This window comes from Festucalex cinctus, chromosome 4 (assembly GCF_051991245.1).
Source record: "Festucalex cinctus isolate MCC-2025b chromosome 4, RoL_Fcin_1.0, whole genome shotgun sequence".
Taxonomy (NCBI): Eukaryota; Metazoa; Chordata; class Actinopteri; order Syngnathiformes; family Syngnathidae; genus Festucalex; species Festucalex cinctus.
The window spans coordinates 27244826-27260907 of NC_135414.1; the positions used below are offsets into that span (position 1 = coordinate 27244826).

The 16082-nt window shown below is 40.3% G+C and overlaps 1 protein-coding gene across 1 annotated transcript in view; it reads right to left on the bottom strand.

The window, feature by feature from the left end:
- Positions 1-3027: 3027 nt before the first annotated feature.
- immp1l (inner mitochondrial membrane peptidase subunit 1) overlaps positions 3028-16082 on the bottom strand; it is a 33719-nt gene continuing 20664 nt past the window's right edge. Inside the window, exon 7 of the mRNA XM_077520008.1 lies at positions 3028-3806. Within this exon, the coding sequence (XP_077376134.1) occupies positions 3780-3806 (27 nt within the window). The 3' untranslated portion in view covers positions 3028-3779. The remainder of the gene's footprint in view (positions 3807-16082) is intronic.

Genomic DNA, 16082 nt, shown 5'->3' on the forward strand with positions numbered 1-16082 from the left:
CGTTTGTTCATTAGCTTTGCAATCCGTGTGACAAACAGCGCCGCTTTACATTGTTTATACGCTGATAACAAACGCTCCTACGCTTTGCAATTTTTTATATCAAAGCCGCTCATCACGAAGACACAGTTAATAGGCCCTGCTTGTCATAAACATATTCATTAGGATTTTAAAGCTGACTTTTGCAATACAGTAGAAGGGAGTGGACAGCGAGGCCATTGTCCTGGTGAGGCTAATGATGAAGAGCTCATTTGAACAAGCCTTGCACGAATGCGCGCGCAGGAGAAAATGCAGGCGAGGTAAAATTAGCTCGTAATAAATGAACATTGTGGGAATACATTTGGCATTAATTGTCATCCAAAGGTCACGGTTCATTGAATTACCATGAAAGAGTTTGACAAAATATATTTGGTGCTCACTGAGGTGTGCCAGGCCGGCTTTGTGGAGTAAAATGTATAAATAACTGTAATAACTACAGCCGTGTTTCGAGGACTTATTAATATCGGATAGAGGGGAAATGCACATTCTGTGGGGACATTATCAAGGAGCCGGCTCTATTAACAGATGTATTTTTCCTCCTCTGTGAGCACGTAGAAATAATGCAAATTATAATAAATTGCCATGTAAATGAATAGTTGACCCCCTCCTCCTCACCAAGTAAAAAAAAAAAAAAAAAAAAAAATGAGAACAGCGTGATGCAGTAGAGACGAAATGAAAGCTTTTTCTGTGTGTGCTGAATGCATCGCCATGCAAACTTCTTTTGTGGTCTGAAGTTTGTCCCACATTTCTATTAAGCTAGCAGGGACAGACATGCGAGAGCGCCCCGAGCAAACATCTGCTCACACATGTACACATATGTGGAAACATACATGGGCTGACATACATGACCCGCTGGAGCCCAAACGCTTACAAAACAATGCCAGGAGAAGGGGAGAGGGGAAGAGAGAATAAGTGCATATTTGCGTACGTCGAGGAGGAAGACAAGGAATGAAGGAATGAGTATGTGTGTGTCTGTGTGTATTTCGACATGAGACAAGAGCGACCGGGGTGGACAGACACTGATTCCCCCCAGGTGCATGTTGGGTAAGTCTTCAATAATCCGGAGTGACAAGCAACAGAAGGAGCCGATTTCTCCTCATGTCATATCCTCTTTCTCTTCTCGCTTCCCGCCTCTTGTCAACAGGACTTTAAACTGGTGTTGCTTAAATTGAACGTCAGGGTCAACGGAGGACTTTGTTACAACCAACCAACGCGTTCTGTTTATGCGTTAGCCCACGGGGATGTTCACGCGCAGCGGACGGGCATGTGAGAGTTCAATGATTCCGATTAAATGTGATACCACTGTGTCTTATTGTATAAGAGAGGGTTTGAAATCCAAGTTAATACAGGGGAAACAGTCGTTTCTTCTTGAAATGCCATTAAATCATTCCATCCAGCAATCCTGGAATAAGGTTAGCTGGCTCCCTGTGTATTCTACTAGCATGCTAGCATGAAAACATGATAGGTTGAACAGCATTTTGGCAAGTTCAGGTTCAAACCGCAGCTATGGACTTGTGCTGGACTAACAATTAGCCACTCTGAAGCCAGAGGGCAGCCATCTTGCATTGCTGTTGGCGTTGACAACAGGCTCGAATGGCTCAAAGAGAGATGAGATCATTCTTTCGGCTGCCGGCAGCGATTCTAAACCCTGTGAAAGACAGTGAGGAGTAAAAGACTAGCACGGTGGCTAGCGTGAAACTACGACGCAACTTTTTTTTTTTTGTAGCTAGCTGCTTCAAACGACTGGTTTCAATGATTCGCAGTAATGTAGTGTCCTATTTGGGACGTTTTTTTTGTTTGTTTTTTTGTGACACTGGACATATTTCCCACCTTTTAACAAAAACGCTCGCCGAAAATCAAGCTCTCTACATTCATTGGTTATGGGATGTTTGCCCTCCGGGAGGCGCCGCGGGAGCTAAGCAGTGACGTCATCGGGAAGTGTCTATTCAAGTTAGACATGCTTAGTGAATGGCAACATGGTTTAACTTTTTGCTACGGCAAATAAACAGAGTAGTTAGTCCATTATATTGAATTTAAGTCAACATACACAGGATTCCGGCAACACATGTTTTGGGGTTAGTCCGTTAGACATTCGCAACATCCACCGGAGTATTTGTGACGTTAATTTTAGTCGCAAGCAGAGGGTAACATTGCCCAACATGGCAGCACCCTGATGGAGATTGATGATTTTTTTTTTTCTTTTTAATTCTTACTCCAAGAATGTAATATTAACTATAGAATACCGTGTTTTTATTAGTGGTGGTACATACAATTTATTCTTTAAAAAACAGAAAAACAAAACAATTCTAGTTTGGTTGTTCCTGAGCCCCCTACAGGTGTACGGAGTAACATACTGTTAAGGCATTGTGGTGGTCAAATTAATTTTTGAGTTGATAAGTGGAAGTTACCGCTGATGATTAAATGTGTAGCATTTTTTTCCCCCACAGGAAGTCTCCAACTGGTAAGAAGCCCCTGGACATCTCTGCTACTGCTAATCACTCTTCTCAACCCCCTCAACGAGCACTATCTAAATGATAATAGAGAGCAGGAACGAGACACAAACCAGCTAGCCAAACAAGCCCCTTCAGGCCTTTAGCCAAATTAAATCCCAATTAAATGTTCATGTTCTCTCCTGAGGAGTGTGTGTGTGTGTGTGTGTGTGCATTTCTTTGTATGTTTGCGTGCATCATCACGCAACCAGCTTTTTGGTTTAAACGGCAAAGGTCATTTGGCTGTCGCAGTCGCTGTACGTTATTGTTGCGATTAGTGCATCTGATTTTGTTTTGACTGTTATCGTTCCGATTGGAGAAGCAGCTGACCTTTGATTGTAAGACAAATATGGCGGAGCACGTAACCGCCGTTGTTATTGTCATCGTCACAGGAGCCTCAATACTCAATATGAAATCAGGAATCCACTGTGACGTCTGGAAAAACACTGACGTTTTGTGAACTTTTGTTAAGTTCCTGCTTGGGATACCAAAGTTAGTCGTATTCACGAGGCAAGGCGTTTATTTGTATAGCACATTTCATACACAAGGCAACTCAATGTGCTTTACACAAGGAAAGACAACACATAAGCATAAAAAAAACAGTAGTTAACATTCAGAGGAAAAAATAAAAATAGGTTACAAAATTTACTAAAAAAAAAAAAAAAAAAATATATATACAATAACAATCTTAAAACATTATTCAACAAACTTTAAAACATTTAACATAAGGAAGTTTAAAATAATATTAATATATTAATATATATAATTAATATTATTAAAAACGAGGTCACCGTGACAACGGCAGAACAACTATTCTCAAGGCTAATGCAGTTTTTGTTTTAGAATGGAATTACTGCATATTTTGGCTTTAATCTTCATAAAATGTAACACTAGCAAAGTCAACAATCAGCCTTTAATTGTTGACAGCCACTAGTTTTGAAAAACAATTTATGTAAGGCCTATATGTGTATTATAAAAAGGACTGACACTATAATACAAACATCTACAGTATAAACGTAATGTATTTGACGTGTCACGGTGCTAAATGGGGTCACAATGTGGAGCACAAGTCCCACAAGTCTATTAAGCTTGTAGGTAACTAACACATATACACAACAGATGGCCACCCCACCCTTCACCTCCTCCTGCATCAGGGTCCATGTGGCAGCAGGTCGAGACAGGTCCCACCTGAACGAGGCCTCTCTGGTTCACAGGTGAGTCCTCGTCGCCCGGCCTGGACTATACTTCCTGTCTTTAAAGTCCAGTCCCGCGGTTGGGTCCCTGTGAAAGGAAGCGCATGAGAGCAGCATGTGCTGGCGTGCTTCGGATGGGCCAGCTGGGAATCTGGTGGATGAGGACCCACCTGATGTATAAGCACAATAGAGCCTTTTGACAAGCACAACATTGATGTATTTTTATTTTTTATTTTTATTTTTGCGCTATAACTGAAAATAATGGCACTGCATGTACGGATGCTGTAGTGAACTGGACTTCAGGACGTACCAAATTGGTCCCTACACTTCCTTCACACGCCTCTAGGTGGTAGTATTGTCATATGTAGCTCTACAGCTATGATCTGCTGAGAAATCTTTGCTTTTTGATTTATTAAGACTCCTTCACTCTTGCACGATGTGATTATCTTATTTTATTTTAACAGAAGTCTTCTTTCTGTTCCGTTTTATTCAACATTGAAGAATATTGTTTTGTCTTTTATTTTTATTTTTTTTATTTTATTTTTTTTTTACAAATTAATGAAATAAATGATCGAATTAAATTGAATTTAGTTGAACAGAAAAAATAAATATAGTGTAAATAGCTCCGGTTTTTTTTGTTTTTGTTTGTTTGTACATACATTAGATACACTATATAGTGTACATATTTGTTGATTTGAGAGAAAATTAGGTACTCAAAATTAGGGATAATGATAATGCTGTTTTCAACCGATACCGATAAACCAATAATTTAGAAGTGCCGATGTCGATAACTGATAAGTAAGCCGATAATTATTTGCAAAATTAACTTGAATACAAATATACTTTCGAGTCCTACTATAAGTCTAACAAATACACTGAAACATTGTATAAACTTTGCACAATGTTTCAATGTATGTAAAGCACCATGAAGCTGGATTTTATTGATATGAGCCACAACCACAACAGATGGACCATTGTAGCATGTATAATTATTGCTGGATTTCTTTATTATCTGGTTTATCTGTATGGAATCAAATTGCCGATAATTATTGGCAGATTTCTCTATTATCTGGTTTATCCGTTTGATGTCAAATTGGTCGATAATTGGGGATAATTATCGGCCACCGATATTATCGTGCATGCCTACAAATTGAAGATTAAATCAATGTAACAATGTATTTTTTTATGTTATATATCAAATTAAGCAGTTCGATATGTAAATATGTGAAAAGAAGTTATTCAAATCACTATAGCCCACATGCATTTTTGTGTAAACAGTGATTAGCCCCATAAATATGTACACTTCCCACTCTAAAAATTATAATTTTATTATTAATTTTTTTTGCACCAGTGTAGAACTGCATTGCTTTGTACTGAAAATCATTTCTAATATTAAAACATTAAAAACAGCTCTCAGATTTATATCTGTCAGCTAAAACTGCAATTATACTGCATACAAAAGCATATAGATTATATAAATGTGTTTGTGGCTGACGAGCAGATGTTGTATAAAACAAATGCTTTGAGTTTGACGTTGTTGGGAGCTTTGCGTGCAGAGCGGCGCTTGTCCCAGCACTGAGAGCTGGCTTGGTTGGTTGGGGGGAGGCCGGTGAAAGGGAAGGTTGCAATAACAGCCACATGATGTGCACTGTGCAAGTGAGAGGAACAAACAATTAGACTCATTGTAGCATCCTGGAGAACACGGGCACTTGCCTGCTGTGGAGAAAACAGGCTCACATTTATCAGCGCACCAACAGAAAAGAGCAACTCAAGCCACGTGCAGCAGATCCGTACTGGCTAAACAGTGATGTAAGTAATCCTTAAAACTGTACGTTGGATATTGATGGACTCCCTACTGAGTATTTGCTTTTTTTTTCGTCATTTGAAGCATATCATGGCTGAAACCGGCGTGACAACACTGCACCATGTCAGCACGCGCACTGATTGTCTTATCTGCCCATTTATCACAGTTGAATTGGAACCAGCCTTGCCTGAAACCCGCTTTCAGACTTTGCTCGGGTGGTTCGGAATCGGAACGCACGACGCCGATACTGAATAGTTAGGTGGGGAGCAGCAGGATTCCACAGGCAAATGTATTCAGGTAATAATGACAAATGCCACGGTGACATGCAAAGGTGCTGCCACATTAGCCTACATCTTGTTCTCATGCTGTCTCAGCAAAATTATTATCACCCCCCCACCCTCATCCGGAAGAGTGTACATTCCTCCGGCTTTAAATAGCCTCAAATGAGATCTCGCATGATGGCGAAAGCTAAAAAATGCATTAGAGTGCAAGACGTGGCGGGCTCCATGAGGCCGTCCACGTAAGCTGTTTGCACACAAACCAGCGCTGATGTCTTCTGTCAGAGCTCATTTTGGTAAACACGGATGTGGACATGGAGGAAGCGGGGTGACAGGTGCATGATTGAGCTACTTAAAAGCAGACACTCTGCTCATCTCCCAGGGTTGCTGCTGTCTTTCCCCCCCCCCCCCCCTTTTTGCGCATTATATGCTCACTTTCATCTCCCGACGCAACTTTTGCTTCCAAAGGTGAGATTCTACAATGCAACGTAATTGTAAGGAAGTTTCAAAAGATTCCAATAATCACTTCGTTATCATTCATAGATAAAAATCGCCTTTGCCGGGCGTCTGGTACGGTCGACTTTGCCACCTTTTCAACTTCTTTGCTTTATGAGCGGGTCCTCTTAGACGAGATGGGTAATAGATAAACATAAAATATGCATCCAGATCTTCTGCTTGGGCGAGTGGACTGGATGTGTATGAATGGCTAATGTGTTGCCGTTGACGGCAAGCAACTAGATTGATCACTCATTACGATATCTGCTCCATTGGCCATTAACACCCGCAAGGAGCCTAAGTGTGGGCCCCATCACACACCAGGGTTAAATTGAGAGTGAAGAAGCGAACTGTGTGCGTGTGTGGACGTGTGTGTGAAGGGGTAATGGCTGCTGCATGATCCACTCACTGCCAACTATTGGTTACAGCAACTAAAAGATGGGCGGTAAACACCAGGCCTACAATACAGTACGAGACTGCAGCTCCTCACCAGGGGAAACTGCGCTCTGTGTTTATCACACTCAACTTACCACATCAAGACACAATGCAGCACTTTCAAAAGCAACCATTTACCCAGACGGCTGCATAGGTGGGACCTCGGGTTGCAGGTGTGTGACCATGTTCGGCTTGGAAGTGCACAGCTCAGAAATCCTGATCTGGTAACGGAAGATCCCTGGTTTGAGTCCTATCTTTAAGTTCCCGTATTCTTAACATATGTTTCAAATATAAATACAGACGTGCATTTTCTATACCACTAATTGCAGGTATGCGCAAACTACAGCTCGGGGGCCCGATCTAAAATAAATAAATAAATAAATAAATAAATAAATAAATACATTTAAAAAATCAGGACGATTACAATTTTAATCGATGTTAACTCATTCACTCTCAGCCATTTTGACTGAAGCAACCCCCTTCTCCCCCGGCTGTTTTACTGGATTTTGACTGATTTTGCAAGGCCCACAGAATTTTATGTTCTATTGCTATTAAAAAAAAAAAAACTGGGAACCTACCAAAAGGAAAGATTAGAGTTTCTTCTTTCATCAGCAAAAAAAAAAATATCCATCTGTTTCCGTTTTGCAGCAATTAGCATTAGAATTCACAAATCTGCTTAGAATTGTGGGGAAACAGCTTGTTTCATCATGGCCCTGGTTGCTCTCTAATACTCTGCTGCCACCTGCTGGCCGTTTTTGTAATTACTACCATTTTTTTTCACCTGTTCACTGCAGTTGAGAGGCTGCAACAAAGCCTTCTGTATGCTCTAGCATTAAAAAAAAAATAAAAATCGCTTAATAAATTTAAAATAGAACTTATTTATACGTTTTTGGGAGCAAATGAGTTAATCTAATAAACCCAACAAACATTTTTTTAAAGGTTACATTTATTCCAAAAATAATTCCTGTGCAAAATGTTCAAACAAAAATAATGTGTACTGATGCCACCATGTTCCCTACTTGTACATCCACCAGGCTTAACGTTCTTCTTCGTCTCTTATTTGCTGTATGTAATCATTCTACACAGTGCCCCCTAGTGTTCAGACTGAAATGTCACATAACTAAAATACCTTGTGCTACATATTAAGTGAAATGTGGAGCAAGACTTCTAGCAATAACGTTTTCGTGAAAAACGTCATGTTCAAGAAAAGTTTGTATTTTGAAACATTTGAGTAAAATATCTACACAATTGCAGGTGACATTAACATTATCAATCTCGGTACTCTGTATTGGCGAGTACTCGAAGGCAAGTACGTGCTTGTAATCGGAGTTGTAGCCTCACACTTAACTAGACCTACTCAAGGTGGCATAACAACAAAAAGTGTGCCAAAAATAGTATGGTACGGAATTATTTTGATACCCTTCAGAAATTTAACTAGAATATCGAGTAGGGCAGTGCAGACTTCCACCAAATGGACAGTAATAATAATAATAATAATAATAATAATAATAATAATAATAATAATAATAATAATAATAATAATAAATTAGACAGTAAGTGGAAAGGCATGATCTCAATGGAATGGCTGATGTAACAATGGAAATGCTAAAACAACTTAACGGAACACATCTGTTTGTTGAGAACAGGGCTGAAGTTTGAACACATGCCCTTAACCCCTTATCATACGAGCAATTTTGCCGAAAATGCTTTAAAAAAAAAAAAAGTTGCATTCAAAGTAAGTTTGAAGCTGTTCCTGAACCATTTAGAGCAGGGGTGTCAAACTCATGCTAGCTCAGGGGCCGCATGGAGGAAAATATATTATCAAGTGGGCCGAATCGGGAAAATAACGGTATATAACTTAAAAACAATTGCCATAATTGATACGCATATTTTCGTGGACCAGCCCTAAATTACGGAGCTCATCTGTAATCATATTGTTCCGAAAAATAAGACGGATGCAAATGGAATGCGGCAACACTTTGCCGGTATACATTCCGGACGTGTTAAATTGACCTGTTTTCAATATATATTGTTCCCAGAATGCATTGCATGGGTGTTAATAATGTTATAAGCACGTTAATCCTTGTCATATCTATTTGTGTTACCAGTAATTTAACACATTTATGTCTGTGAATGATTTAAAAAAAAAAAAAAAAAAAAAGTTTAAGTTGAGTGCAAAATAAAGACATCCAGGATGACGATTCCCCGTTCAAGTTGCATTACTCATCTGAGGACTGCTTGTGAAATTACAAATTTGTATGTTTTGATTGTGGCTGGCTGATTAATTAGACATTACATTCTTTTTATTTATTTTTTTTAACTTTACAAAATCAACTCGCGGGCCGGATTAAACCCACATGCGGGCCTGATCCGGCCCGCGGGCCGTAAGTTTGACACCCCTGATTTAGAGTATCGGCATAGTTTACATATATATATTTTTTTAAGAATGTTTGCCCGCCAGAGACCATCCGAATTTTAAGGGGTTAAATTAACCAGTAAAAAAACAGATTTGCACGTATACCCTTAAGAAGTAGTCAAGAGGCTTTCCACAGCCAACACCGTAGGGCTGTTGTCAAAAGAAACCAAAATGTAATAAACCCTTCAAAACACCTGCGCGCGCACATCTCCCTATCCGCCTCTTTGCATCTCCCCGTTTGGTCTCTAACGCACACGCGCGCACACTAAAGGGGATTTACTTGCATTACACACAGCACATTGAACATGCCAATCACCCGACACTGCAACCGCCTGCATTCCTTTCCAAATTAATCGCACACCTGAAACACAACAAATAATGGTGAAGTGGGTATAAATAATACTAAAAAGCTGATGCTTGAGCTGCATGTTAAAAAATCACACTCTCTTTAATTGCTATTGCTGCTCTGTGAATCATAATATTGTACTGAAAAAAAAGTCATTAAATAGGATGTGAAGAATTAAACCAATTTGGCTGCATTTTTTGCTTCTTTTAAACGGACATTTTGCTTCTCTATTTGGTTTGTACACCTTGGACAAGTGGGGAAGTACACAAAGTTTACTATCTGACTCTATAGTATGTTGATTTTTTTTTCTTTTTTTCTTCAAATGATAAAGCTTATATGCCACCAACGATAATTATTATCAGGGTTTGTACAGGTATCACCAAATCTAATTTAATGCTTTTTTAATGCTGTTTTTCAATACAACTTACAACTAATTTAATGCCCATGCCGTACTACATATGCACACACATATATGCATATGGCTGGCGTCGGGCCAAAACCTTGTAGTAGGCCCTATTTCTGAAATCGTCATTTTTCAGAAGACCCCCAAAACAGCACGTTTTTGCGTCATCAAAGAGAGCAAGCCGTTTTCAGAACTTTAGATTGGTCAATAATTTGTAAAAATGATGAAAATATATGAAATTTTCCAAATGAGGCCGTGACATACTGTATATATTAGGTCTGTCAGTCGATTACTATTTTTATTCATAATTAATTTCCATCGTTAACTCATTATTAAGCAAACAAAATACATGCATGTTATAGCCTATCTGTCCTAAATATACAGTAAAATAGCTTAAAGCTTTTCTTATTGCTGTTAACTCATTCAGTGCCATTGACGGCTATACACGTCAAAGATCCATTTTTACTGGGCTGGCAGTGAATGAGTTAATGGTTATAAAAAATAATCACTTGACAGCTCTAATTTTTGTTTTAAAAAAAACAAATCAAAGTATATGTACCCCCTTGTGGCTGTTATACAGGAAATATAAATTAGAAGCAGAAAATTGCTATTAACTTCATGCAATTTAAGGTAAAATACTATATTGGGATATATGTCTTCATTTAAAATGATGTTATTGTTTTATGGAGGAAATTTATAAAAAAAAAAAAAATCAACGTATCTTTTAGTCCATTTATACAGTAATTTTATAGTAAGTAATTCATTAAATTACAGTTAACAGTTATGGTTAAAAGGAGTGTGAAACATTGAATCACAGATTTGTGTTGAGGATTTTTTATTTTTTTTGCCACTAGGTGGAATTAGTGTTTCATGTTGGATGTTGGTGACAGGAACACTATACAATTGGTGTTTGGAACATGAAGCAACTCAAAATTGGTTCAAAATCCGGACAAAGTGGGGATCGACAGATTGTGTTTGACCTGAGACTTTCCACTGAATAGAGATTATAATTTCAAAAGGCTATTCAAGTCAAATTCCTGCCCAGCGCAATGTTTCTTTGAGGTGGGGTGGGTGGTTAGGCGACGGGGTCACAGGGCCTATGAATTTGGTACTGAGAAGTCTGAGATGCTGATGTTGACATGAAGCCTGTTTACGCCACCGAGTCCCCCCTCTGAAAAGAACTCACTCGGGATCGCGGGGGACCCCTATTCAAGGCCTCCCAAATGGGATCGCATCCTCCAGGGGAGAGAACCGAGACGCTCCCTGCCAAGGCGATGGGGAAGTCCCTCCGCTGATAATAACAGTCCACGGGGGGAACAACCTCAGCGGGCAGCGGGCCAGACAACTTTCAATCAAACTACCACTCCTCTATGTCCCATTTTTTTGCCGCCGTGCCCCTTCAACCTCCTCTCCCCATGCCCTCTCGCTTTCTCAGATTTCCTTTCCTTTACAGCTTGCACACTCGAGAGAAATCTCCAGCTCAGAGACCCTCGCAGTGAACATAATGGCCATGGTGCTCCGACAAGGACGGGTCAGGGCACAGATGAAGACAGACATCAAATAGAGAAGTGTGCTTGTGAAGCACTCAGCATCGCAACTTCAATCCTATTAGAAATAGATGCACAAAGATTTGAAATATTCATTCCCATTAGCACGTTAGATTGGAACAATCACAATTTGTGGATTCCGTCTTTTGTACATAATTAGCAATTACCAGTACGATGATGATGACAATAATAAAATACTTTATGGCTGAGTAACGGTATAAAAATAATTGCTGTGAGAGTGAGGTGTGTTCTCTAATTTTAATTTATTGCTTTGAGTCTCAAGCACCTATGCGTCAGTGCTTAAGAAAAAAAAAAGAAAAGAAAAAACAATCAGCATGATAATAAAGACTGCAACACATTCATCACTTTCTCAGTTGCAGTAATAATTTTATTGCCGAAAAATTTTCATCATATTTGTCGTTATTTATCTACTGGTTGAAAAAAAATAAAAAATAAATGGACCCAGTAAGGAGCCATGAGGGACACCGCAGGACAGGAATTTAAGAAATTGAATAAGGAAATGCAAAGTGAACTGTTAAATTTCTGTAACAATCAAGGAAAAGAAAATATAAATAAATATAATAATAAATAATTAATAAAAAAGGCTCGGACTGTTATGTTATTTTCGTTCTATTTTTTTCCCATCAAATTAATTGTTAAGACAAAGCACACTTTATTTGCATGTGTCCTAGCGAAGCGTGTCAACAAGAATTATGCAAATGCCACTGACACCGCTGCACATTATTAGGTGATGTTAAGTCTGAGAGAGAGACCGCCCACTTGTCTTTACAGCAAGGTTTTTACATTTGCGAGTCACCATACATGCGTGCGTGTCTTAACCAGCTGTATGTATAGCAGGTATTTGCGTGTCTAAATGTGGTATGGTATAAAAAGAAACCCCAAGACTCATGAAATATAAAACAGCCCATCTTGCTGATTTTACGATTGCAAACATCATCTCGCACAAAAATACTCCACATGCAGCTGGATGCACACAAATCCTGCACTATTTTTTGAAGGATTTTTTTTTGTTTGTTTAGTTGCCTATTCTAAATTGTAGTACTTTAATTGTTGTTTCAATGGATAATAACAAATACAAATGAGGATATACTTAATCCCTATGATCCTCCCAACAAGTTTGATGTTACAGATTTCGCTATACTTGTTTGTCTACTGGGAGTACCTGGTCTTTCGCCTCAACCATGACCTTAACGCATTCAAACCCAAAAACGTATAAATACGTTTTTTAATACCTTGTCTTTCACTCCCAAAAACCCATTTATATGTTTGTGTGTGTGTGTGTGTGTGTGTGTTGTTTTTATGCGAGAGCATACAGAAGGCTTTGATGCAGCTTCTGACCAGAAGAGGGCGTTTAAAGCAATGGCACTTATTGCAAAAAACGGCCAGCAAGTAGCAGCAGAGTATAAGAGATCAGCCAGGGCCATGTTGCAACAAGCTTTTTGCCAGTGTTTTCAAAAGGAATTTTGAATAACGCTGACACTTAGCTATATTCTAATGCAAATTGCTGCAAAACGAAAACAGATAGGAATATACTTTTTTTTTTTCCTGATGAAAGAAGAGACTCATCTTTCTTTTGGGAGGTTCCATGTTTTTATATCAATAGAACCCAATATTTTGTGGGCCTTGCAAAATCAGTCAAAATCCAGTAAAACAGCCGGGAGCGAAGGGGGTTGCTTCACTTAAATTGGCTGGGAGGGAATGAGTTAATGAGGATAAGCAGTAAGGAAAACGGATGGATGGCTCAAGGATTCTGCAAACTTTTAGTTGGTTCTTCCCATGGAAAGTATCCAGCATCCCCAATTTCTGCAATCGAGTCACATCCCGCCCTCTCCGCAAGTTCACAAGCTCTCTCACGGCGCTCACGCTGACATCCCAAGAATCTATTTTATCAGTTGAGCCAGAGTTTCAGACACCCGCAGGATGAAAACAGCATTCTCTCTTACACAAAGGACTCACTCAAAACTCACCCCAACATCCATAATGACCAAGTTTCTCAAATCCGCGGCTGCGCTCAATGTTTTGCTTGCCCCGATGCTGATAGTGACCCCCTCCCATTACCGTACCCCCTGCTCTTTCTATTCAACTTGGTTGACAAAGTGAAACGGCAACGAAAACACAAACAAAATCCTCTCCCAAACTCAGACACGCACAGCAAAAAAAAAACACACACACACACACAAAAACAACAACCTTCTAATTAGTTTTAAAAGTAATTGCTCGAAATGATTAGTTGAGTTGGGCCACTTTACCTCCGTTACTTATGAATTGGAAATATAATTGCAGCGGACAGTAATTGGCTGTTGGTTATTGTAGTCTTTTGTGGCAGGCTTCATCATTACCAAAGCTTGGGCGCGGTTCAGCTTTTGAACTCCACTGACCGAAGAGGAACACAAACAAACATGCACGCAATGCTCTGCTTGCCCGTGCCAAATCGCCATCAACCACTGGGCCTGCTCCAATGTTCCAACTTGTTCCTTGTCCCTTTTCCCCCCTCTCCTCCTCAACATCCTTTTAGTGACCCAGACCTCTTCACCTGAGTGGCACATGGACAAGTCAATTGGACTCAGTCGGGTTGTGATGACGGAAAAAGTTGAATGGCGTTCAATTGTGTGCAAACCTCCATGAAGTCTAAACCCTTGAAGACAAAAGAGATTTGTTTTTTCTTCTGAGAGCTCAGTATTCATTCGACAGCCTTCCTGAGTCAACGTCATCGCCAACACTCTTTATGTACGTGTGTGCGAGTTTGTGCTCTTTAATTCACCTGAAATGTGTTATAAATCCAAGACCCTTCACCTTAAATGGATACTTCAGAGTCCTGAAGTTGTCAGGAGACCAGAGAAAGGATCAAAGGAAAGAAAGATGAAGGAAAGTGAAAGTCAACACCAACTAGACACCGCCCTCCACCCACAGAGATACAAATACAGACTCTTTCACCAACCCCAGATACATCTGAATTCCAACAGATTTGATAGATACCAAGAGACCAGAGGAAAGACTTAAGGAAGGAAGGATAGATGAAGCAGTGAGATCCACAAACACCAACATCCACTGATTGAGTGACCAGTGGGAGAAGCAAATTCTTTTTGAGTTTCACTAGATGCTGGTGTGGGCGGCACGGTGGGTAAGTGGTTAGCAAGTCCGCCTCCCAGTACTGAGGACAAAGGTTCAAGTCCAGGCTCCGGCCTTCCTGGGTTCCCCGTGCCCGCGTGTGTCTTCTCCGGGCACTCCGGTCTCCTCCCACATCCAAAGACATGCATGACAGGTTAATTGGGCGCTCCGAATTGTCCCGACGTGTGCTTGTGAGTGTGGATGGTTGTTCATCTGTGTGCCCTGCGATTGGCTGGCGACCAGTGATGGGTGTGCCACGCTTACTGCCCGGGGCCTGCTCGGATGGGCTCCAGCACCCCCCGCGACCCTTGTGAGGAATAAGCGGTCAAGACGATGGATGAATGGATGGATGGATAGAGACCAGAGGAAAGACTAAAGGAAGGATATATGACGCCAACATCCACTGATTCAGCGACCAGTGGGAGAAGCAAATTCTTTGTGAGTTTCAGTAGATGCTGGTGTGGTTGAATTGGCATGCATGAGAACCTCCACCACGGCAGCACCGGGGCACAATCTCCCGTGCCCCACAGGGGCCACTGGCTCGAGGGCCAACCCGAGACGAAGTTGTCCTCCAGGTTCATGGATGAGTGGCAGTGAGAAATGTGATTATGTATCTCATGGATAGTTCAAGATTATTCCTTGATCCTAATTCTGCAAAGAAAAGCTCGGTCCTCCATCATAGTGCAACCTGACGTCCTTGTTAACAACTTCAGTCAACTATGACTTCAAGAACATAAAATCAGAAATCTTCATTTAGTACAATGAGTGACAATCATGTCTGTAAATGATGAGAACAACACCAAAATCAGCAGGCATGCACCTTTTGTTTTGTTTTTTGTTTTTTTGATGGTGTGTGCTCTCTTTTATTGCCTGGCTCGCTCACTGTCTGTTTATGTTTGTTGTGCAGTTTCCTTTGCTAAATTGTCTGGAAGCAGAACAGGCCTCATCAGTAAACCAGGCAGAAAGGCCTCGGTATCCCGCTACAGGATCCAGGACATGCCAGGGGGACCGCGCACACACACGCACGACCACACGCACGACCACACGCAGTACCTTCTTCTTCCTCCTAACTCACATGCACCAACAAACTAATTGGCCAAACGGTACACGGCGGCAAACATACACATTAATGCCGTGTTGCTTTCGATGACAAAGCACGCAAAACACTTTACGCAAAATATATATATATATATATATATATATATATATATATATATATATATATATATATATATATATATATATATATATAAATGTAGAGGAAGCGCTTGAAAGCAAAAATGTTTCTCTGCCAATTCTTCTTCCCAACTCACTATTATGCAAATGGCGATATAGGTCAGGCCTGTCGCACTGAGGCGGCTGTCATCCTGTGAATCACTCTTTGCCCGAGGACACACGTCCCATAGCTTTCCATTAGGACCTTCAATGAGTCTATACAGCAAAGCCCCCAACCCCCTACACCATCACCACCCTGCATATACACATTATTCCTTCCACCCACACCATTAGTG